The sequence below is a fragment of the Lissotriton vulgaris genome, chromosome 1_1, assembly GCF_964263255.1.
Source record: "Lissotriton vulgaris chromosome 1_1, aLisVul1.2, whole genome shotgun sequence".
Classification (NCBI taxonomy): Eukaryota; Metazoa; Chordata; class Amphibia; order Caudata; family Salamandridae; genus Lissotriton; species Lissotriton vulgaris.
The window spans coordinates 731,738,383-731,764,804 of NC_141685.1; the positions used below are offsets into that span (position 1 = coordinate 731,738,383).

The 26,422-nt window shown below is 44.8% G+C and overlaps 1 protein-coding gene across 3 annotated transcripts in view; it reads right to left on the bottom strand.

Moving 5' to 3' along the window:
* Nucleotides 1-26,422, bottom strand: part of LOC147747724 (ADAMTS-like protein 2) — a 381,417-nt gene that overhangs the window by 209,697 nt on the left and 145,298 nt on the right. For all 3 annotated transcript variants that reach the window (XM_086955321.1, XM_086955335.1, XM_086955329.1), the window contains 3 exons: nt 15,207-15,382; nt 10,729-11,137; nt 7,878-8,328 (listed from right to left, as the gene is read on the bottom strand). In XM_086955321.1, coding sequence (XP_086811447.1) covers nt 7,878-8,328; nt 10,729-11,137; nt 15,207-15,382 — 1,036 coding nt within the window. The remainder of the gene's footprint in view (nt 1-7,877; nt 8,329-10,728; nt 11,138-15,206; nt 15,383-26,422) is intronic.

Genomic DNA, 26,422 nt, shown 5'->3' on the forward strand with positions numbered 1-26,422 from the left:
TTCAAGCTTTCACAGGGGCAGCAGCAGGGTTTCTTGTAAGACAGCACCAGCAGTAACTTGTACACAGGATAGTACAACAGACTTATCTTCTGACACCCTACAGGGAAAAACCATGTGTAGTATTTACACCCTGCAGCGGCAGTGTTAGTAACACACATTGCTTACGATGGACAGGCAGGCACTTCTATAATTTGAGAGTACCAGCACTTTTCAGAAGAGGTGATGCACGTATATTACTAGTATAACGGCACTTTTTTGGTAGCATACGGGTGTTCTAGGATAGAGAGGGCCGGCAGTTTTACATTTTAATTTCAGTGATTGTGTGTTCACGTAGGCGAATAGGAGGCTCGCGTTTTCGGGGCTGTGTGGCGAATTTTAATGGTTGTAGCTTGTAATGAGCCAATTGTGAGTTCCAAAAAATTCAAGTGCCCCAAATTTGGTACCACATAGGGTATTCCGGACACCTCTGTGAAGCCATGCAGCAAGTACACCTTTGTTTTAGCAAAAATACTTGGAATGCATGAGCGCAGGCGTCCATATTGAATTCCTGCAGATTATTCCACCCCTCTACTTGTGCAGCCAAGGCAGTACCGGTTAGGACCAGTTGTGACTTTGGTTTACTGGGAACCGCATTGACCCCACCATGTTCTACCAGGCTCACCAGGTTCTGACAGCCACTCAGTGGCGATGTGCCTTTTTCTAAAACCATCTTTCTAGACCATTTTCGACGCTGCAGGCAATACAAACTTTGGTTAACGACTCTGGAGGCCATTCCCAGATGTTGGCGAAAAAACAGCTGATTGAAAGTGAGACCTGCTTTGTCTAACGTGATGTGTCTGTGTTATAAAGAGCAGAGCTGTGAGGCGGCACCAGTTTGTTGCGTGGTGCTTTGTGCTGGATAAGCTGGTCTTGAAAATCACTGTCCGTATAACTGAGGCACAAACTGTTCCATCAGTAATCTTGCATTAGAGATTGCTACAGAGTGCAGTCTACAGGGCGGGCCTCGCATGCTATTCTGTCCAGCCCCCTGGGGTGTCTACAAACAGCAGGTGTAAACTTTTGTCTACTGCTTGTGCAGTGCATGCATCACGAAACTGCATTGTGTTTTGATGTCCCCATGGTGGCCAGAGGTTTCTGGCAGAATCGCCATTGCTGCTCTTTTTAAGGAGTGGATCAGATTTAGCGTTGCAGAAACACACCCGATACCCTCAAAGCCCCCCCTTTGAGAAAAGCACATAAGCTCAGTTTCTGGAAGACTGCCTTGAAGCTCCTGTTGTAAGTGGCGGATATAAGTAGCCTCTTTGTTGACATCGACTGAGATTGTCCCAGAGTTGGTAGGGAAGTTCGGCTCAGCTGACACAAATCCAGGGGTCAGAAGGTCCAGGAGTGAGTCCAGAGAAGGCCTGGCATAGGACATTCTTGAGTTTCCTTTTGAGCTTAGAACAATCTTTTTTTGTTGTCTACAAATCCGGTTCAAACTGTTCCAAATGTTGTGGATCACATGTTCTCAGAGTTTTTCCATTGGCATCCGTTTTGTGGAAGGACATGGGAGTGATCTGTTGTCAGATGCTGATCTCGGGTTGCCAAAAAGGCTGTCATTTTGGAATAGTGACTGCTTGCCTTTGACACTGTACAGAGCTGTGCTGCCTTTTGGTTAGGTTCTCGCCATACAGAATCCACATATACACACACACACACACACACACACACACACACACACGTACACACACACGTACACACACACACACACACGTACACACACACACGTACACACGTACACACGTACACACACACACGTACACACACACACACACACACACACACACACACGTACACACACACACACACGTACACACACACACACACACACACACACACACATATATATATATGAACACAAAACTCCCTCCAAAGGAACGAGGCAGAGACCCAGGAGGATACAGTTGGAAGCAACTTTAATGAAAAAACTGGCGAATGCATTTCGGCAGACCACTGCCTTCCTCAGCGCCCAAAGCGTCCCAACTGTGCATTCACAGCATAGTGGTGAGTTCAACCCCCATGTACCTTGTTGGAGCAGGTACGCTCCTCCCCCTTTCAGCCAATTTCCACACCTGCGTTGAGTCCCGTTGTGTAGAGGGACTTCATTTCCCAGAATCCAACAGTGAGACCCTTGGGAATTGTGCGCGGGGCGAACAAGAAACAGTTTGTCAAGAGTCAGTGCGGGGGGTACAACGAACAATGTCCAACCACTGGAACAAAGGAAAAGGACTGTGCATTTGTAGATGGGGTTTTCTTCATTGCCTACCATACACATTTCTCATGCCTCATTTCCCCACCTACTTCCTGCGAGCATAATGCAGTGGTAGTCCCTAAGACAGGTAGCCAACCCTGTATATCAAGGTATTAAAGAGATTTGTTGGCTTTTATATGGGTCAGTACAATCAGTGTTGTCACAATATGCCGCAAAAATCCAAGCAGACGTCATCAAACAGCAATATTTTAGAATGTCTATTTGTGGTGATTGTCACTGATGCAGGAGAAGGTAAACAAAACTGTTTACTTTCTTCCCTTCACTGCACGTCCCCTTTGAAGGCCCCGTATGCTTGTCAAACTATATATGTGTGTATATTTTTTATTGTGGGGAAGGTGCAGCGTATCATTTAAAGACCTTTAAGTGTAAATAAGTTGCAATCATTAGAAGTCTGTGAGGTTTTCTTGTGAGTTTCATTGTTTCATTGGCGTGCCTCTGTGGGCAGAGGAACATGTAATTGAGCTTTACTCCTTCAATAATCCTAAAAAAAACCTGAAACTACTCTTTATTATACTAGACCATAGGGTTTCGGATCTAGTTGGGCAGACGCTCGTGGGCTCGGGTTCTGTTTTTGAGTCCGTGGCAGAATTGCTAGTACACAAGTCAGTTGTCCGTTTTGTTACTCTGCCTGGTCTAAAAAGTTTTGTGTACGTGTGCATAGTGATGGTGCAATTGTACGGACATGTAAGAGAGTCTGTATTTGACCAGACAGGTATAGATGCTCACAGTCCATGTACATATTGCTATATCGGGACAGTCCAGACTTCCACTGTAGACCCCTGTCGCAGCCTGTTAGATTACAGATCCAACAACACAAAGCTGCCTTAATAATCCTTCAGTCCAGAAGTAGGACGTGGCTTTGTGCCAGTCGAGTGCAGATGTTTGCACAACTACTTTCAGATGCTTGACCCCGGGCTTCGTGCATGTCTGTTAAAGTACAGAGAAAGATGTATTTACAGTGTTTAAGTTTGACATAAAAAGTAATATTTATTGGAGGAATGAGTCTGGCAGCTGCATACGCTGGCGGTACTGATGGTGGAGTGGGAGAAGCTCAGCTTTGTGTAGTTGAGGAAAGCCCTACTTGTGTATTTAAATGCCTTCTCCTATTGGAGAGAGTCCTGAAAGCTGGAAGTCACCCCCCCCCTTTGCCCAGGTCTTATTTCTGCCAGCTGGCAGTGGAAATTGCTCATTGCAGGACCACAGCGAACTGTTCTTAATGTCATTGTGCTGTTTCTTTGTACTATTTATTGTGATCTCTTAATTCACCCTGGATGTTCACCTGGTGAACGTGTGAGCCTGGCAATGGCTGCCTTGAGGATTCGTATGTTGGGTGCATTCTGCTGTGCGCTTTTGCATTCCATCAGTTGTTGATGACGGTTGGAGTCCATTCTAAACTTTGTAGGAAATATTTCTACTGTGGTGGTGCTGTCCGTCAGCTAAGATGAAAGTGAATTTTTATGCCCCTACATGCTGCTCAGCCCCAAAATATGTTAATTGTAGAGAATCATTTCAATGCTCATGCAAGTACTGATGCCTTTTTAGGAGATTTGAGAGCTAAGGTCTCAGATTGAGACTCATGCAGGTTGCTACTAGTTGCAATCCAGGAAGGAATTTCCTAATGTTAATAGAGACTATAGTCCAGACCTAGGTTGTTTTGTTTGATATCAGGGTCTGTTAAATGTTCTGGTTCTCAGAGCAACTTAACATTTAGTTCATGTTGTCTGGAATTTGAGGCTGATGTGCCAACAGGTGCTTATGCAACTGTTTGAGTCTCTGACCATCCATGACTCCTTTATGGTGGATACAAGAATGCTGCCAGCGGCATACAAACTCCTCAGAACTTTCCCAGTTATTACTATTTACATGGTGTGTACCTCTTGGGGATTTTATATGGCCTCCAAGGTGAAGAACATTGGAATTGTGATGAACTTCAACTTTGCCATAAACAGGAAGCTTTTCATAAGACTTGCCCTGTTATTTATCTCCGAGAGAAAGTCCTCTTTCCTTGCTCGCTATTCCCTTATACACAATCTTTGCAACCCCCCGCACCCCAGTATATTTTGGACAACAAAGGGATGAAAAGATATGCACACTCCAAATCCAAGGACTCTGGCAGAGCACGTTGCAGCTTTGGGGGCAAAACAGTTTTAGTACAACAGTTGTTCTGTGGCATGCCTACCACAGGATTGCAGAAAACAGCAAGAACACATACATTTTAGCAACATTTTTTAAACCTTCCAGTTTAATGAAGCCTTTGACGTTCTATCTTAGGCCCCTTATCTCTCTCTTTATGGTACTTATTGGGTGCACTAAAGTCCAGCTTATGAATCATGTACCCCAAGATGAAAAATATCATAGCAACATTTTGATGTGGCATGTGTGCATCTTATTGTATTATTTTAACTTGTTTCTTGGTGCCTGTCTTTACCTAATGAATAGAGCATCAGGACGGGACAGGGCCTGCTCAAATCATTTTCTCAAACAAAAGTAAGGCTCACCTGCACCCTAAGCCAATGAAGACTTTTACACTGAAGGGCATCCTGAGGTTCTTTACTCCTCCCTTTAGTACATAGGCGATGATGCTGTTTTTACAGTCATTAACGAGTGACTGGGTGATGGTAACTTTAATTGCGACATGGAATATTTTATTTTTAGTATTTTACTTTTAGTTCCCTGCCCCCTCGCTGTGCTTGCTTCCCTGCCCCACTACTTCGAGAGAAAGCCCCAGGCTGCTGAAAGGCCGGTGTATGTTGGAAAAAAAACAAATAGGGCTTAGAAAAACAAACGCCTCTCTGCGTGGCTTCCCGCCGGTGAGGGGCGAGGGCGCGTTTCGCCAGGGACCCCCATTGTCATGCGGGAATGTGCGAGGGACTTTCTTCTCATTAGGAGGTGGGGGGTGGAGCGGCCGCCGGGGCAGGGCGTGGTGCTCGGCAGGAGATGCAGAGATAGAAAGAGAAAGGGGGCTCTGTGCCCTTTTCCGAGCCGGGCTAGCCTTCTCTTGTCACTCACCTGGGAATATTTTAAGTGCGCAGTATGGAAATTAGCGAAGACGCTCGTTTTATACTTTTTGAACCCAAAGCTACTCTTTTTGTTTCTGAAGGAGGGATTTAATTAAGCTATTTGTATTCCAATAAAACACATTTTAATACATTTATAGTACAGATCCAGTAAAAAAAGGTAGCATTCTTCATATATTTGATTAGGCAGGAACACACCCAAAAAGTTCACACTAGTAGTTTAAACTCACTATTTCTAATCATGCATCTTTACTGCTGTTCATCTGTAAAGCTGTAATCATACATATTTTTTGTATTTTGCTGCTTTCACGCCGAGACTATATTATACATAGGGGCCCATACGTGCTCTTGAATATACATTGCGCCACCTGGCAGCTCTGCGACACGAGCTCAGAGGATACTGCCACTACAGTAGCTCGGAGTGTAGTCTGTAAACAGAAAGGTGGGAATAAAGCAAGTGTCAATTGCAGAATAATTGGTACCACTTGGTACCACTGCACCAGCCACACTACTTCCCTACTGACCGTTCTCCACTTCAGCCCCGTCTAAATTACAATTCCTGCTTGTGACCCTTTTGCCTGCTTGTGCTTGTTTTCCTGACCCTGTTGCCTGCTTGTGCCTCCGTGTGCCCCTGTTGCCTGCTTGTGCCTCCGTGTGCCCCTGTCGCCTGTTTGTGCCTCAGTTTTCGTGCCCCTGTTGCCTGCTTGTGCGCCCCTGTTGCCTGCTTGTGCCTCCGTGTGCCCCTGTTGCCTGCTTGTGCCTCCGTGTGCCCCTGTCGCCTGCTTGTGCCTCAGTTTTCGTGCCCCTGTTGCCTGCTTGTGCGCCCCTGTTGCCTGCTTGTGCCTCCGTGTGCCCCTGTTGCCTGCTTGTGCCTCCGTGTGCCCTTGTTGCCTGCTTGTGCCCCTGTTGCCTGCTTGTGCCTCCGTGTGCCCCTGTTGCCTGCTTGTGCCTCCGTGTGCCCCTGTTGCCTGCTTGTGCCTCAGTGTGCCCCTGTTGCCTGCTTGTGCGTCCGTGTGCCCCTGTTGCCTGCTTGTGCCTCAGTGTGCCCCTGTTGCCTGCTTGTGCCATGTGGGTGTGTGTGGAGGGCTCTGTGTGGCTGTGTGTGTGGGGAGGTTTGTGTGGCTGTGTGTGTGGGGAGCTTTGTGTGGCTGTGTGTGTGGGGAGCTTTGTGTGGCTGTGTGTGTGGGGAGCTTTGTGCGGCTGTGTGTGTGGGGAGCTTTGTGCGGCTGTGTGTGTGGGGAGCTTTGTGTGGCTGTGTGTGTGGGGGGGGCTCTGTGTGTGTCATTTGCGAGAGATAAAGCTAGTGGCATTGTAAATGACAATGCCATTTATTTATGTTAAAAAATACATAAATAAAAATAATGTCAAGAGCAATGCCAATAGCTCTAACTTTAACAAAGGCGAAACCATTGCATTGTAAATGCTTGTTTTAAAATGGGTTTTTCAAGTGTGGTCTTTCTTGGCGTTCTGTTCTCTGGTCACGAAAACACAATAAGTAGAGGAATTTCTGGTTTGTTCAAAAATGTTATTCAGTTTTATAAATTGAGCTTAACATCAATACTTTTCCTCTGATATGTTTATATGTATACATTACAACCTTGAAAAAGTCACCATTGTGACAAAACACGTGTTGGCTGATCTGAGAGAAATACATAAACATCATCTGAACAACATTGGAGTTTGCAGTGTGGAACATTTCTTTATCTTATACGGACTGCATCACAAATATGTGTATTTGACTGCTTTTAGATTGTTTACAGGAGTCAGTTGGTCTCTAGTTTTTCTACCTTTGTGAATCCGGACCAATATGTTCAGCAGGTTATACTTAGGGCAGAACGTAGGCAAATGCAATGTCATACAGTTGTGCAGGTGATCCCCGGTAGACATAGAACATTTTGGAGAAGGTAATCACAGAAGGGACCGGGAATATCATCTTCATTGTGTTTAATATTTCATGGTATGAGCAGAAAGGAAAGTGAGGAGAATGTTGGAATGCAAAGGGAGACATATGACCAGCAGAATCAAGGAAGTTAAGTTTAAACTTTATAGCTCACCATAAGTCTTCCCCTAGAGAACTGAGCCCAGTTCTGGAGGCCACTGTATGAAATACCCGTCAGCAGACCACATCTAGACTACTGTGTCCAGTGGTAGATGCCAAGTCTCCAAGAGGATAAATACACATTAGAGGCAGTCTGGAACAGAGTTACAAAGGTGTTGTCAACTCTGCTTCAGCAATCATATTAAGAGGGATGTTATGGTTTAAATCTACATCGCCTATAAGAGGGTAAGAAGTGTGAAATATGATGAGAGGTACACATATTCCAGGGACAGTGGTGGAGTTGTAGGATTGAGGGACAATAGAGGGGTCAATAGGTAAGATTTTCAAAATGGCTGAGAGCGGCCTGAGATGTAACCCGGGGAAATAATTAACACTAGAGATTTAGATTATTTGGAACTGCTTCTGGCTGCTATCAGGTACATCGGCAGACCAGGTGACGTTGGCAGTCCTTCCTGTCCATCAATAGCTATACAATGATGTAAATTAGTACCTGTCTGTATCTGTTGCTTGCAAGGGCTGCACCTTCGACGTTGCATTGGAGGCTACTGGATCTTGTGAGACAGCAACCATCAGGGCGATATCCTCAGACACCTCTGGTACATGGTCTTCGTCCGCCAGCTTGGCACCAGTAATAATATGGCCTTCCGTGCCAGTCATTCCCAAGGCATTCATTTTCTCATGTCTATTACGAAGGTCTCCCTCCTCAGCCAAGCCTGTCAAGAGAGCCCCCCAAAAGCCACCAGTGCTGTTTCTTCGCGCTAGAATAGCTGCCAAATGTTGGATACCTCGGCACAGAGCCAGTTCAACACGATCACCACGGTGACACAATCTCCAAAAGTATCGCAGTCTGGATGCCCGAATCCTGCTACTTCCCACCTTTCTTGACCTCAGCGGCCCCATGGGGCGGGCTGTGCTCATCGGGATGTGGTTTACCTGGAGTTCTGCAAGAATATGGTAAGAGGTGAATAATAAGACAAGGCACTACATGGACAGAGAGATACATCTTTCAATATGCACAATTAACCAATGTCACACCTCACCAGCGACTAGTTTCATGACTTGCAAGATACTATTTTGAATCCTTTATTAGAGGCATATCACATACTTTCAGAAAACCAGTCTCTTGTCCTGCATAACAGACACCATTTCACACCTTGAATGAAAAACCCAAATGTGAATTGCATTCCACACATCCCATGGGAGCCCAATGAAGCAACCAAGGGGCATATTATCAAGACAGACGATAAAATTATCGCCGCTTTAGCGGCAGAAAACGGCAGCAAAAGCGGCGATAATGGGCTTGATAATATGCTCTATGGAATTCCAATTGAAGCTCATGTTAGATGTCCTTCACATCTAATGCCCCCAAATTCCCTCCATGAATGAACGACCCATCTCGCTCCACTGCACTACAGAAATCCATCTCGGACCACGAACAAGAGATCCACCTCAAACTCTACCATAGACACAGCTTTCCCATCTATCATCACAACTGAGGTGACAAACACATCTCTAATATCTTCATGAGAGAATCAGTTCACAACATGCATGAAATACATCTCATATCTTGCAAGAAAAAGTGATCTATCTACCACTATTTTCATGCCCGTGCACGTCAGAGTAACAGGAGGAAAAGATCTGCTGGTTCAGTTCATTCTTCTCAAGCCTCACTCATAAGGACCTCTTTACAGCGCCTACTAATGTTCTGTGTGACATCCCCTAAGTATCTGCTGTCCTGATCAACTATTGCATGCATCTGGACAATAATCAGATCTGCATCTGAACAGCTGAGAAACAAGACAACCAGCGCCACGTCATGTATTGACTCACTATGTCCAATGAACAATGCAATATAACTAGGTATGCTTTAATGCAGCTGTAATAGAGGTCGTTTCTGAGACTGTGGAAATCCCACCCTCCCTTCGTTCAACTAGCTCTCGTTTAAGAAACCCTTCATGCCATTACTATAGATTCCCAACTCAGAAATCACTTTTGATGGTGAGCAGTTGTCTGTATTGTAGATGAACATTACAACTAAAACATATTTTCCTGTTTCTCGCAAGAAAGTAGGATCATGCGCCGCAGCTGATCAACTTGGCCCTCATAAAAATCATCTTCAGGATGGACTCAACAGTCGGGCCAATAGTGACCTACCAAATAAAAGGAACATTAAGATCCAAATAGCATTTATTTGTGAAGAAACCTAAAATGGCAGGACCTACACTGAAGTCACTCTATTGGTTGCCAATCAAGAAGAATGGTGCGCTTAAAACACATGGTATATCAATAAGAACTAGCTAGAGGTGTGAGACTCTGTTATGTACGCTTTATCTGGGAAACCATTGGGTTTGTTTAAAAAGCCCTCACCCACCAACCTAGTTGGTGGCATGCTTCATCATCGGGCCCACCACAGTGACACCTAGCGTGCCCCAGGTGTGCTTCAACGCCAGTGTTACTGCGGAGCTGGTATACTTGCTGAGTGTGATGTGTAGTGAGTGAGAAAGTGAGATTAAAAGCTATACAGTAGGTCCCAGTACCCGAGGGTAAGATAGATACATTTTTTTAACTGGGCCCCTGTTAGAGGATAAAAAGGCTGTCGGACGTGTTGGTGAATTTATGATTCCCTACGTCCAGTGCGGTCTACATGTTTCAGCCAGGCCTTAAAAACTGGCTTTCCTCAGGACCATTAAGTGAAAAAGTGCAATTAAATGATACTGAATTATAGTGTTGGTTGTTTAGAATGTGTCGCACTCCCTAAAGTGCGTCTATATGTAGAGGGGGATTCCCTCTTGCTTTTAACAGGCTAATATCTGTCAAAGCCTCCTTGGGTCACTCGGCAGAGAAAAAGACTGGAAGTACCGGTCTGGTTCTTACTTGGACCTGTCGTCCTTCTGTGGTGCCCGGATTCGCTTAAAACACAGCCTTGGCTCTTGATCAAATCTTTTGCTCGCATACTACATGCCTCAGGTCGATCTCCCAAAAGTAGGTGTTTCTACAGGCCAATGTAGTTCACATTTCAGGGAGATCCCTTCTTAGCCAATGCTCTTCCCCCAAATCTTTCTTCTGTTGGCCCTCATGACTGACTTGCAGCACAAAGGATGAAAAAGCCCAACTCTTCCTCTGCATTCTTGGACCCACTTTGATTTGACAACTTCTCAAAGGCAAACAAACTGTCTCAGCCATTTGTTCCTTATTGTCTTTTGCTCCCCATGAAGAGAGAGCAATATATAAAACAATAAATAAAGTATCACATGCAATAAAATGGGAGATACTGCTTACAAACTTCACAAGACCATCTCATGTTCTGAAAGGCAGACCTCACTCTCAGAGGAGCTACTCACCCAAATGTCCTCCATCCTCATCTCCACCCTCTGCCTCATGATCATCTTCCTCCTTTTCCTGTTCTCCCACTTGATTTGTATGGTAGTTCCTGCCTCTGTTGTTAAATACCTCCTCCCCTGCTATCCACTTCCAATCTCCAGTGGCTCCAGTGTTATTGGCCCAGTTGAAATGCCTGCTGTTGAAGTCTTCATCGCCGTTTTGCGTGAAACCACTGGATGCTTCAGCCTGTGACAGCCATGTGGAGTTGTGGCTGCTGACAGAATCTGGCGAGTCGAGGTCAACAGCATTGAGGTGAGAGGTTGAGTGGTGGGAGTATGGCGGTACATCCAAGTCGTACGCTGATGCTGGCAATCGAGGAACTGTGTACTCATATGTGATATGGGGCAATTTGCCATTGAAGTTGTAATACTGAGAGTAAACAACAAACATATATTTTATTTAAATAAATAACAATAAGCATAGCAAATTAAAAGGAAGACACAGAAGACCCTAATATTTTATGGCATGGTAGTGATTCTAAGCAACATGTTATTTCATTACTGCCCAGCTCTCATGACACAGCTCTCTGCAGAACAGTTGACCTGGTAATGCCGGAGAGAATACTACAAGAGCACATGATGTGGAAATGTCATGGTGAAAGAGGGTGAGCAGCAGACTGGGAAGAGACAATACAGAAATGTAGTTGCGGCTGAGCAGGAGGTTGCTGGTGGTGTGTGGAAGGTTTCCAAACAGTGGTAGATTGTAGGAGGAGGAGGAGGATTGTAGGAGGACTACATATGGTGAAAAGGATGCTGATTGACTGCGGGTAGGATAATGATAGTAGGTATAACGGTGTGACAGACTGTATGCAGGTGGAGGGTGGTGCACAGGAGGCTGGCAAAGAGTGTGCTGTGGTTTGCAGACAGTTTGCAGAATGCAGACAAGTATAAATAGAAGAAAGATGGCAGTGTATTAGCTTGTTTTTGACTAGTGAGTGTGGGACAATTGTAGAGTTTGCATGGGGACTAGTCATAGATTGGCAAAATGTTAGCAGCACATTTTCAGATAATTTCCACTAAGTAAGGAGAGTGAGGAGACAATTATGAAGAGGTCTGCAGAAGTAGGTTATGTGGTGTGGAGAACACTGTCAATTTGTGAGCAGAATGTTGGTGGACCACAGGATGTTTGCACACAGTGTGCAGAGGTTTGGAGCAGAGATGCAGGTGGGCTGGCAGATGATGTACAAGGCACTGCTGTAGTGTGAGTAGTAGGCTGATAGATGATGTACAGATTAGTAGTACATGGTTGTTAGCCCCCCTGCCCCCATGCTCAGTGTTGGAATTAACAATGTAACTTGACATGTTATCAGTGATGTCACCAATAAAATCATTGAACATGCAATGCGTGATGCAACCAGTTAGGTCATAAGCAGAGAATGGTGGGGGCACAAGTTCAAGTTAGCTCAGTAAGCTTTAACTGGTGATTTTCAGTGTTTTTTTTGTGTTTTAATGTTACATTTTAACTCATATTTTCACCTATTATGTCACTTTAATCTTTGTTTTTTTCAGTGAATCTCTGAGTTCTTTTTTTTCATGTAATGTAAGATATTATTACCATACTTAACTAAAAGATCACTTCAACTTTTTTTTTTTTCAGGGAATTTCTAGGGTTGTTTTAACCGAATGCAAGATCTTGTTACCACACCCAACTCCCATAGGTGCCTAACCACCGCCCCCTGCATCCATTCCCCTGTGGTCGCCCACCCCACAAACACTGTCCACACATTTTGTAATTTGTAATTTATTTTCCCAGTCCCTCAGGAGTCCCTTGGGACTCCCTCAGGTCTTGCATTGACCCACCTCCCAAATTCCTTTTTTAATCTTGGGCCCTCAGATCACTCTGGAAGCCCAAGTACCTCCCCTCAAGTGTCAGGGTACCCGCTGCCCACTGATATGGATTTTTTTTAAACATTTTCAGGATGGGAGACCAAGTCCAAGAGTCCTTTAATGGCTGCCGCAACATTTCTGTTAATTTTGCAACCATTCAATCAGAGTGCTTGATCCGAAAAAGTCTCTTCAGTCAATTAGGCTTGCATTTTTTAATTTCAGTCAAACTGTCAATATATATACATTTCGAACCTTAATAACTTTAAAACTACTGAAATGATATACACCAAATCACAAAAAGTATGCTTTCTGGGTAAAGATCTAGGGCCAGATGTAGGTAGCATAATACCGGTCGGTAACGGACGAAATTACTGAATTTCGGCAGTTACGGACCGGTATTAGGCTTTTGAGATGTAGGTGGCCAATTTACAGATTCTGTAATTTACTGAATCGGTATTTTAAGGTATTGGTAAATTACCAATTCCTTAAAATACTGAGGCCCAAATGTAGAACTTTACTCAGAAAGCGTTTCTTTTTATTATTTGGTGTAAATCCGTTCCATTTTTGAGAAATTGCCTTTAATGCAGTGCTCGTTTTGGGCATGAAGATATTAACCTCCAGAAATAGCTAGCAATATCTGGACTGCTGGTGTCCAAATAGGCTCTGATTGGCAATATAAAGGTGATTTGTCAATCTCAATTGGCTGGCCACATCATGAACAATATGTTGAGGCAGTCATTACAGGACTCAGAGACATGGTCCCTGAGTCCTAAAAATTAATTTAAAAAATTTAAGTAGGCTGTTTGGTTACATCCTGACACCCCTGGTCATGTGTGGGGGGTCCAGAGCGATCTCACCTGATTGGCTGGCCGCAACATGGGTAACATGCGGTAGGTTCCATTACAGGACTTGTAATGCATGGCAGTGAAAACCTGTTTTTGAGGGTCAATAAAAGGAATACAAAGGAAGGGTGATAACAGAGTTTAGTCAGAATATGAATTGTTTGTTCTACTGTGATTTTATCCTGTGAAAAATGCTGATCCACTTTTTGGTTTTGAATAACCAAGGTTAAGGAAAAACAGAGGGAAAACAGTTTTCTCGCATGATTATCTCAGGAAGAATAAGGAAAATGTTCCACATTTTCTATACCCTCACATTATCTTCCTCAGCCGTGTGAGAAGAAAGTCTGATATTCCAAGTAAAGCATATGATTCCAACAGCAGCACCATTCTGTAATTTCGATTCCTCAGTTTTCTACTGCAACTTCACCTCAGTGGTCTAATGAACAAATGAACAAATAGTGTCAAGATATAGTACAACACGTGTGGCACATCTGAATGCCATCTTGATTAAATCAAGGCAGTAAAACCGAAAGCTCTCCTTGAGAAATTAACAAAATGAGAGGGTTCATTTTGTCATAGAAATTACGGTTATTGCCCTAGAATGAAGAATTGCTAAAATGAAGACACTTTTTCTATAAATTCTCACAAATCTGCCTCATCAATGTCAGAAGAAAGTCTTGTACGCTGAGTGAAGCGTATTTTTAACACCAGTAGCAGCCTGTCATTTGATTACCCAGTGTTCTATTGCAGCTGCACCACAGTGTTATTATTAACAACTAGTGTGCTAAAATTCTGTATTTATGACAAGAGCACGGCACTCCTGGCCTACCTTGATGGAATTAAACTATAAAACTGAAAGCATTTCCAATAGTAAAGGAACAAAAATGAGGCGGTTCTTTGTGTGAAACAAATTATGGTTACTGCACTAGAAAGCTAAAATCAGGACACCATTTCTATGAGTTCTCAATTATCTTTCTCATCCATATCAGTAACATATTTTGATATGCAGAGTGAAACATACTTCCAATACCTGCAGCAGTCTGTCAGTTAACTCCCTGGTGAACAACTGCAGCTTCTCCACAGTCATCTAAAGAACAAGCAGAGCACTAACATTTTGTATTCAAGACAAAAGTGAGATACTCCTTGAATGCCATCTTGTTGGAAAATAAGCTGTTCAATTTAAAGACTTTTTTGAGGGGCAGGCTGAATTGAATGACTATAGAGATGTTAATGCAGGTATTAAACCAGACGGTTAAAAGGTGAGGATTTTTCTCAGTTTAGGAGTCCTAAAGTTAGACTCCTAAACTGACAAAAATCCTAACTTTAAGACTTTCGGTATTCATAGAAGGCATTTAGGAGTCCTAAAGTTAGGAGTCCTAACTTCTGTGAATATCGAAATAAGTAAGTGCCTTCTGGAAATACCAAAATGAGTAAGTGCCTTCTGTGAATACCAAAATGGTAGTAAGTTTAGGATTTTGTCTTAAGTTAGTTCTGTGAATCGGGCCCAGGTTTGGGTGCTGGGCCAATTTAGAAGATGATAAAAACAAACAGAAATTCACTGAAAATTCAAAAGCTTAACGTGAAGTTACTGTTTGGTTAGGTGCTAGTGCCTTAAATTGTGTTTAAAAAAACCTAGAAATTCACAGGAATAAAACAAAGATTATAGTTAGGTGTCGAAGTGAGACAAGAACTAATGTGAAAAATAGACATCAGAGATTAGGCACGGATATTCATTAATTTACTCAGTGCACCTTTATAATAAATACATACCATGACGTTGAGTGACTGATTGATAGGGCCCTGTGCCATGATGTACTCCAGTCCTTCTGCGTGCTGTGTACTAGGACGCCTGTACTTGATCAAAGTTCCAGCAATACGGAAGTTCTGGGGGTAATCAATAGCTGTGTTCCCATTGATGAAAAAGTTTCCTACTACATCAGACAGGGCTGTAGAGAGAAAGGACATTTGCTGAAAGTCGTGTGTGTTCATTGTAAATTTAGCTCAGAAGCAAAAGAGAAAGATGATAAGTTGTATCAATAAAATATCGTATTCCACTCCACATCATCTAAACTCATACTTGTCATTGGGGGCCTTCAGGATTTGGGGCATACTATGAGGTGTGCTAAGAGCCTCCACTTCCAGAGCAGTGGATGGAATCTCAGCTACAGGGCCTTCCAGTGCCTTACAATGTGACCATAAATGTACAGAAGAAATGGGTTGATGGCAACAAATTGCCTCAAATATCACCTTGTGAGGAAAAACAAAATACCAAAACCACATAAATGTTTTTGTCTTGGCTGGCATGATTCCCTCTGAGCACTCTTGTGCCCACCAGTATCGGGTCCACCTGTGGGACTTTCCAGTATCTATACTACTATAATAAAGTAGAAACTTTCAGGCTTTGAGGCGGGTAAACTCGGGAACCACTGCGCCAATCTACACACCCAATACACCGTTGAAATCGGCAGGGTGTGTAGATGGTTATAGGCTATATAAATGTCAAAATTAACCGTTATTTACAATATTTATATATTTTTTAAAAGTAGTCCCCCCAAAGTAGGGCCGGCCGCGACGTGCGTGCTCACGTCAGCATGGGGAGGAGCGGCATCCGAGGAGCGCCGGACATGGCACGGGGGAGGAGCAGTGACGTGAGGCCAGTGGCGGTGGGAGCAGCGGAGAGGCGGACACAGCGCGGGGGAGGAGCGTCGGAGGACGGGCGGTGAGGAGCAGAGCGGCGGTTGAGGTAAGGCTCCGGGGACAATGTCGGGGCAGGCGGGTGTCGGGCCAGGCGGGGAACGGGGAGTTACAACATGGAAAGGCAATGTCGGGGCAGGCGGGAAAATTTTGCAGGTAGTACTGTCCCATGACTCAGGCTCACTACTTTGTCACCCCCACTACAGGACAAGGATGGGAGGTTGAATTCAACATACATGTCACTGGCAGATGAAGCTTGATGACCTTGGAATTATGTGATCATAGTAAACTCTTATAAGCCTCAGCTGCCTTCAGTCCAGGGTTTGGTTTTTGTAGCATTGTTTCTGTTTGACTGACCCCTTGTTTCCAGGGTTTTTAATTAGGGTGGGGGGTGAGGGGGGTTATAAATATGTTTATTGGTTTTTACATATGCAAATTCCACCTGTCCCACACAAGTCGAAGCCAATCATACATTCCTAGTGCCCACAAATAAGTGATACAGCATAACATATGCAGTCCCTGTTGTCAGTACTCTGGTCTCTTCTGGGGAGTTATCAATACAGATGAACCCACAAGGTACTGAACACAGTTGCTAGGCAGAGAAAAAAAAGAAGGAAATAAGCAAAAGCTATAACCATAATCCTTTCAGCCATAAACAATATAAAGGTAAAGAATTATGAACCATGTGTGTGTGTGCATGGTTCCCATCCTCACGGCCTCCTCTATAAGTACCTGCAGTCATCCCAAGTTGCCATCAGGGTTTCCTCCAGTAGAGTAACCTCATTCATGGTGTGTGTGCAAATGAACTGCTCCTGTGCCACCCATCATTCAGAGTCCCAGTGCAGGCCAGGTGACCGGGTTATCTCTCTGAGTGCCTTCTCACAGCCACGCAATATTATGAGAGGATTATAATTGTGTTCATTGGGGACGTTTATCTGAACCCGTCTCTAACTGTTCCAGGTAAATGTCTCAGCAGTCTAGCGCATCCACCTCCCTTTCCCTTATGTGCATCGCCCTGTGCACAGGCAACTCAGCCATTGCCCATTTCCTCACCTCAGCTCGCCAGCGGGCCAGAAGAGAGGTCCCGGTTGACTCCCACGTCATAGCTAGACAGCGATTTGCAAAAACTCTGGCCAAATTCTGGAAGAGCAGTAGACCCTTTGTCTTTCTAGATATGTAACCCATGTCCAGTAGGAATTGGACGGGGTCTAGTGGAAGCAGACATCCCGTCACCTTCATTATTCCCTGTGTCACTTGCAACAGAGGGGTCCCAGGCGACTTCCACTCCATAGCTATGCATCATTTCACAAGAACCATGGCCAAATTCTGGAAGCGCAGTAGGCCATTTGTCTTTGCCCCTGTCACCTTCGTTATACCCTGTGTCACTTGCTGCCAGAAGTGAAGGATCACTGAACACAACCGCACCACGTGCACAAAATCTGCATCGGCCGACCCACACCTGGGACACTTCCTGCTCGCCCCTTGGTACATCATCTCAATTTTCTTTGCTGTCAGATAGGTATGGTGAATGTAACAGAATTGAATAAGGCAAAACCGAGCAATGCGCCCCACCGGCTGAACCGACTGAAGGCAGCCAAGCCATAACTTGTCCATTATATTGGTACGTAGTGCAGCCCTCCACCAGTCCCTAAGCACACCTGTCTCCTCAGCATAGTGCTGCCTCAAATCTACATATAGACGAGTAATGGCTATGCCACATTTCCCTCCAATCAACAGCGTCTTCAGTGGGACCCTTGTGGGCGGGATACCGCGATCTGTGCCCCACGTCTTCCGCATCACCCCTCTAAGGTCCGAAAAGAGCAGATACTGCTCTGGTCCTGGCCCATATACATCTGCCAGTTCTTCAAAGGGGTGCATCCCTCCATCCGATGTCAAATCTGCCGATGTCTGGATCCCTGAAGCAGCCCAGTCTCTGGTCTGATATATCACACAGAGAATGGTACACTCCAGCACCGCCCATAAGGGGAGGCTGGGGGCATAAGGTGTGGTCTTCGCACCTTCACAAAAATACCGCTTCCAAGTGTGAAGGGCCACAAGGAGTAATACACTATCAAACTCCCTGGGTGGGACTTCCATCAGTTGGTTCAGGAGATGGTGACCCCCAGTTCGCTCACTACCTTTGAGTTTTCCAATTGCGTGGCTTGAGGCCGCCATCACATTGGCTACTGCAGCTGACCTGGCGCATAATACAGCTCATAACTGGGAGCTCGGAAACCACCCTCTTCCAAGGGGGCGTATAGCTTACCCAAGGCCACCCAAAGCCTTCCATCTCCCCATATTAAGGCCACAGATCCCTAAAGAAGGGCTTTCCTATGACCTTTGGAATGGCCGTGAAGAAATAAAGGAGCCTGGGTAGCACTAACATTTTAGAGATGGTAACCCTGCCCGTTCATGATAGTGGCTATCCAGTCCAGAAAGAGAGTGACTGGCGAATCAAAGTTATTGCCTCGCTGAGGTTACGCTCAACTAGGTCAGCCTCTCTATGATACACCTAGATCCCTAGATATTTAATGGTATAAAACCACTCGTTGGTTTTCCATCAGAGGCACCAAGGGAAATAAGCAAGACTTGTCCCAGTTAATACGTAGTCTCAATCCCCGCCCAAAGTCCTCCAACTCCGCCATAAACTCTGGGAGTATTCCTGGTTCTGCCCTCAGGTAAATAAGCACATTATCTGAGTATAGCGATATCACCTTTGGGAGCCCCAGTACCGTAAGGCCCCATTGTGGCGCTTGTTCCCTTAGTAAGCACGCCAGTGGCTCCATCACCATGGCAAAGAGTATGGGAGACAGTAGTCATCCTTTGTGTGTTCCCCTACCATCAGAAGAGGGCCAGAGACTACTCCTACGGTGTGCCCCCAGGCAACTGGTGTGGTATATGGAAGATTCACCCACTTAAGGAAAGTCAGTCTGATACCCATTCACTTTATTACTGCCATGAGATATGGCCTCAGAAGCGTGTCGAATGCCTTTTCAAAGTCTAAGGATGCGACCCAGCAAGCTGTCGCCGGGCAAGGCGCCCAGTCCAAGACGTGAAACAAAAGACGCAGGTCGGGGTGTGCCAAAGCATCAAGTACCACCAACAGGAAATTGGAGACTACATTACTTGGAGGCAACTTGTTATAAAAGTTTAAAAGAGACAAGGGACAATAGGATGTCCCTGGTTTATGAGCTAGCACTATTTTAGTGCATCCTTGTTTCTCAAACATCCTTTATTTGGATCACTAACACAATATCAAAAACAACAATATTGTTTACAAAAAGATTGTGTCCCTATAATTATAATGGTAATTACAAAAATCCAAGTAGGAAAATTATTGTTTCACACTAATATCTTTAAAAAAACTTACAAAAATATAATTTTCAAACACACATTTATGTATATATATATATGTATGTATGTGTGTGTATATATATGTATATATATATATATATATATATATATATATATATATATATATATATATATACATATATGTGATCAAGGTCCGAGAGGGCCCGAAACGCGTCATGGCGGTGGTGTTGGGCGAGTAATTACAATAAAGAATATTCAGCACGATATTGGGTCTGCATCGTCTCTTGGGATTCGAATCCTGTGTGCTAGAGGCGAAATCAGGAATATATATATATATATATATATATATATATATATATATATATATATATATATATATATATATATACATATATATATATATACACACACACACACATATATATATATATATATATATATATATATATATATATATATATATGTCCAAAGATCACCTCAGTGGGGTATCCCTCGTCAAATGGGGGTAGCACGCTGCCGGTGAGGTATCCAGTACTCAATATGAAGTTCAAAGCGGCGTTCCAAGCGTGCACTCAGGTACAACAATGATCCACACTTACACTGCAGATCTGTCAAAAAGGTAGGGTTTATTCACGCCATAAGCCCTACGTGACGCGTTTCGCACTCCGGAGTGCAAAACGCGTCACGTAGGGCTTATGGCGTGAATAAACCCTACCTTTTTGACAGACCTGCAGTGTAAGTGTGGATCATTGTTGTACCTGAGTGCACGCTTGGAACGCCGCTTTGAACTTTATATATATATATATATATATATATATATATATATATATATATATATATATATATATATATATGTGTGTCACAAAAGATTCATACTGTAAGAAGAACCGTTGGGACACAATGGGGAATACAGGTAAGTAGCTTTATTTCATCAGATCTTTGTCATGAAGCGTTTCGACATGAAATGTCTATTCCAATGCCTGCTGACAGAAATGTTTCCCGCCATCTCACTTTAAAATACCACCATCCTTTCTGCCATTGATTGCGCCTCCAGGTGGGCTGAAACAGAGTCCCAAACAGCGCTGCAGCTGCATCGGCAAACTACAGGTCCCAGCATGCACCTCTCACAACATGCTGGATGAGTGTCCCCTCTCGGCTTCCATATATCCCTTCCTGGGTCCTGGAGAAATTAAGAACGTGGGACAAGTATGCTGGCCAACATCGCTGTGGAAATGAAACTTCGCTCCTGGATCCCCAAGAGGTCTCAACCACATATTTACAAATTCCAGCCAGCCTGGAATCGCAGATGCAGTGACCCTAGAATCCTCTGTGCAGTCAGGATTACTTTTTTGCACTGGCACTTTAGCTGGATCTGGATGAGGTGGGTCAGAGCTAAACCAGTACTCTGGAAAGACGGAGATTGCCGAAGCTGCCCTTGTAACTTTGTCCACTTCATGAGGTGGGTCTCCTCCAGTGCGCCCGGGGTCAACGCGCATAATATGTCACAAAAGATTCTTACTGTAAGAAGAACCGGAGTGACACAAAGGGGAATCCAGGTAAGTAACTTTATTTCATCAGAGATTTGGCATGACGCGTTTCGACATTAAATGTATTTTTCAAATGCCTGCTGACAGAATGTTTTCTGCCAGCTCACTTGAAAATATCACCAAGCCATTGGTTGCGCCTCCAGGTGGGCTGAAACAGAGTCCCAAACAACGCTGCAGATGCAGCTGCATCGGCACACTACAGGTCCCAGCATGCACCTCTCACGGGTTGCTGGGTGAGTGTCTCCTCTCAGCTTCCATATATCCATTCCTGGGTCCTGGAGGAATTAAGAACGTGGGATAAGCATGCTGGCCAACATCGCTGTACAAATGAAACTTCTCTCCTGGGTCCCCAAGACGTCTCAACCTCATATTTCCAAATTACCGCCGTCCTGGAATCACGATTGCAGTGACCCTAGAATCCTCCGTGCAGTCACGGACTGCTTTTTTGCAGCGGCACTGTCGTTGGATCTGGATGCTGTGGGTCAGAGCTAAACCAGTACCCTGGAAAGATGAAGATTGGCGAAGCTGCCCTTGTAACTCTGTCCACTTTATGAGGCGGTTCTCCTCCAGCGCGCCCTGGGCCAACGAGCGTAATATACCACAAAAGATTCTTATTGTAACAAGAATATGTATATACTTAGTTTAAAATAGGAAATCTTAAATCATTGAATATGTAACATTAATACACTGTAAATAAATTCATTTTTAATTTTATTTATTTATAAAGTTTTGTATAGCGCGAACTAGACCCACGAGGGTATCAGAGCGTTTTACATTTAGGAGAGTTGCAAAGAAAAATAGAGAGACAGGCGTTTCAATAAAAGGGGTTTATTGAACAGTCTTTTTTCCCAAGCAAGAGAGGTGAACTGCTACAATTGTTAGACAGAATGCAAAGTATAAAGCGTACAGCATAAACAGTAGTATAAAAAAATACTGTAATAGCATTGTCTTGTGCTATGACATATAAAAATACATACATATATAACACAGGCTAAATAATATTTAATACTATGTATAAATATATACTAATATAAGCACAAACACAAACGCAAGACTATTATTGAAAATATATATTTGACATTATATTACATTTTTTGGGTCACTTCTTTATTTTTTTACATTTACTACTATAAAAAGCATATATACACATTATATATATATATACTTCAAAACATTAAACACATTACCATATTATTATAACATACAACAAATTCAATCCGAAAAGAAATTTACAAAAATATCATTACAATTATTTTTTAATGTAGCACTGTACGCCACTCTATCTCACTCAATAAACAAATAATATAACATTAAACAAATCACAATACTAGTTATATTTAACCAATATTAGGAAATGTATGGGAGTCTGGGGATAATAGGTATACTATTCCCACTATTCAGCATAGGCTTTCAGAGGGGTTACATTTACTATTCCCACTCCAAACAGGTCAACAGTAGGGAAAGTATTGGACATGGGATGGGTTAGACTTACTATTCCACCTCCACTCTGTGCAACAGTAAGCGTTGAACTTTTGAGGGGCAAGATTTACTACTCCTAGGGGGCGCTAGAGGGCGCACACGCAGTATGGCCGCACATATGTGAGGCTCCTGCTGCCTGGACAAATTATCCTTTATTTATCCTTAACAATGGAGGTGCCGAGCGACTGTAACTTAGCCAAGTTGTAGACCAAGATAGGGAGCACACTCTGTGAAACTTTGGGGCCAAGCGGAGGTGATCCGTGAAAACACAGACCGGATCAAGTTTCGACCGAAGCCTGACCTACAACGTGGCGGACGCATAGAGAGCGGGGAGGTGCTCCAGGCAAGTCCGAGGATTGTGGCACAGGGAGAAGGCCACTGGGCGCAAAGCGCGAGAGGAGACGACAGCAACGGTAAAGACACTTGGGGAAGCTGCACTGCTGTGCCACTGATGCAATCACGGACGAGACTGGTGTTACTAATGAGGGCAGTAAGCACCGTGAGCCTACTAGCGGGAAGTAAGTGCGCATAGGAGGCCTATAACGGGAACGAGAGAAGACGCGTGGCATACTAGCGGCAATAGCAGGAGGCCTGGGAAGTGCGCACTGAGACCTGGAGTGCCTTGGGGGGGTAGGAAACGACTTGTGGAGCACAGCAGAGTAGGGATCTGCGCCACACGGGGGCTGGAGAACAAAGAGATGTGCACTGAGGGCCCAGCTGCGGATGCGGGAGGTCACGGCCTACTACGCCCCATTGGAAGATACGGGACTGTGGCACCACACGTTATAGGCGGGCGCTACAAGACCATTTAGAAGCGGGGGTCCTCGTTATTCCCCCCCCCCACCCAGAAGGGCGAGCTGGATTGCAGAACCACTTAAGCAGCACTATATGGTTCAGAGTGTGCACGAGGGAGGGGATAACAGAGGCATGCAAAGTAAGACGCAGTCGACTGACGGCACGAGATCTGGGAACTGAGCCCATTGCTGAGGGAGTATGTGGGGTGCACCATAGGCCCTGATTCGGAGACGAGGAGCCACGTCCTGCTGCCCCAAACCAGGAGATGCATTGAATTAGGCAACGCGTGGAATCTGTGGATATAGCGGGCCGATTTTAGGGATTGGGGGAGAGTGAAGGTCCCTCTCTACCCCCCCCACCCCTCCCCCGAGACAAGGAGATTGGCTTGCTGAAGACAGAGGCAATAGCACTGCACACCTGGGTGAGTGACTGAGAGCGGAGACCATAGTGGCAAGAAAAGAAAAGAAAGGCCGGATATGCAAAATGCTCTGAGGATGTTGCCACTTTTATTAGAGTCTGCACTGCACTGCGGAATACTGGGCGAATATTGTAACAGCGGGAATATAAGGACTTGATGTTAGCACCTACGGACGGGACTATGTATGTGTAGGTCACAGGCATAGTTGGGGGCAGGATCAGACTCAGTACGGCAGTGCCACGTCTGGCTTAAGAGTTCCATGCAGCACTTGACAGTACGTAGTTGAGAAAGTGAAACCTCGTCATACCCCATAGTAGCAAGACACTTGGTGTAAAAATGGGGAAACCTGACACTAGGCAGACAAAAATAAACTTTGAATCAGCCAGAAGCGTGTCCAAACACAAGCAAAGTGAGTCGGAGCCTGAAGAGGAGGAAAGAGGCATGTCCTCTAAAATGGACGCCATAGCACACAAACTAGATGCACATGAGGAACGCATAAAAGACACGGAAAGACAAATATCCAACAAGGACGACACTACGACTGGCCACACAGCACAACTTGTGCGCATGGATAAAATTCTGAGGACTATAGTGGCCAAGAATGAAGATTTGGAAGCCCGCAGGCGCCGGAATAACATACGGGTGGTAGGTATTCCAGAGACAACCAACACCGGTAAAATGGAAGAGTACGTGGGGAAACTGTTGACAGCAACTATAGGGGCAGAGGCGTTCTCCCCGCAATTTATTGTCGAACGGGCCCACAGATCCCTCGGACCACGACCTGCACCTGGCACCCCTCCAAGTCCCATAATTGCGGGATTATTGAACTATCGGGACAGAGATGTGGCCCTGAGTGCAGCCAGAAACCAACAGTCTATGAATTACGAAGGTAATGCGTTTTCGATCTATCCAGACTTTACACCCATAGCACAAGAGGAGCGTAGGAAATTTATTGAAGTAAAGAAAAAGCTACGTGCGGCACAAATAGATTACTCCCTACTCTACCCGGCAAAATTGCTGGTCACACACCAAGGAAAACAAAGATTCTTCACCAACCCTAACCAAGTGGAAGAATTTCTTCGCACAGTGAAACGTACGCACCGAGGAGGAGGAAGCCGTGGCAGTTCCCAAAGGCCCTCCCCTACTAGAGATGAGGAAAACCCACAGTGACGGCGAAGAAGGCGTGGAAGGAACGCTGCATTAGACTTGGCGAGTATATATGATTATGGTAGCGATGCATAGGTAAGACTTTACAAGATGCACCAGTTGTTAGAAGTAGTTGAGATCCAGGCCGACTCCGCCTGAGATGAGGTCCCGACGAGTTACATCACGGAGGGCCTGAAAGGGGGAGTAGTGTCTGTGTAGCCCTCTAGAGATGGCCCCAGAGGGTGTACCCCTGTAATAGAACACAGCACATGAGATGCTGAGGAACTAGAGACTCTTTTGGACTTGTTGTTGGGGAGGGGTTGGGGGGAGGGCGATGGTTGCTGGCAAGATTGTGTTGCTTCAGTGGGAGGTGGGGGTGGGGGTAAGGGAGTGAGTTGTTGTATGGTTGAGATGAGTTACCAGTACACATTAGAGAGAACAATAGGGTTTGAACGAAACAAAATGGGCAGCCCATACATCACATTGTAGCTAAGAAGTTTGTCGAAAGGCTAGAGAAGGGGCGTCCTTCCGGTTTGCAGCTAGCTGTAGGACAAACATTTGGAGAGTATGGCTGAAACAACGATGGATAGGCTGAACATCATTACATGGAATGTGCGGGGCTGGGAGATCCCAGGAAAAAGAGGCAGGTTTTTTCTTATTTGGATAGACACAATGTGTATATTGCTATGCTTTAGGAGACTCACTGTCCACGCAATGTGCCAGTCACGTTTGCTAGTAAATGGGCGGAGACTAGAATATTCTCTTCTTATTCCACTTATGCAAGAGGAACTGTGATATTGGTTAAGAAACATGCACCATTTCAGATGGCAGGAGCTTCCTGGGATTCCGAAGGCAGGTATTGTATAGCGTGGGGGCGGTTGGGATCCCAATCAGTTACTTTAGCCTGTGGCTATGGGCCAAACTTGGATGACCCCGGTTTCTTTGATGTACTTTGGGCTAAGATCTTTGAGACAGAGTCTACGCAGGTCATCTGGGGAGGGGAGTTCAATGTTACGTATAGTCCCAATTTGGATAGATCCCACTCAGCACCGCACCATTACACTAAGGCTCAGACAGTGGTAAAGGAAATTAAGATGAACTATCAGTCGATAGACGCATGGCGGCATGGACATCAACAGAAACGAGAAGGTACACACTTCACTGCACATGTATGGTCTTGGGCAAGACTGGATTATTTTCTGGTGACTAGGGGACTGGCCCCTGCTATAGCTGACACACGGCACTTAGCTAGGACGTATTCTGATCATGCATCAGTGCTGATGGCGCCCTCCTCTACAGACTTTTATATACCGCGTAGCCCTTGGAGGCTATATGCCCCTATCCTACTTGATACTGTTTTCCAGGAGGAATTAAGCGAAGAGATTAGTGACTTTTTCAGGCGAAACAAGGACTCGGTTGCGAGTGTGGAAGTAGTTTGGGAGGCATTTAAGGTGACGATGCGAGGGTACTGTATAGCGAAAGGAGCTGGAGTGCTTAAGGATATACAGGCCACATTACGATCATTGGATAGAGATCTAAAACGACTGGAAGCCGAACTCTCTGTGACACCAAGTAGAGCGACACAGGCGGCC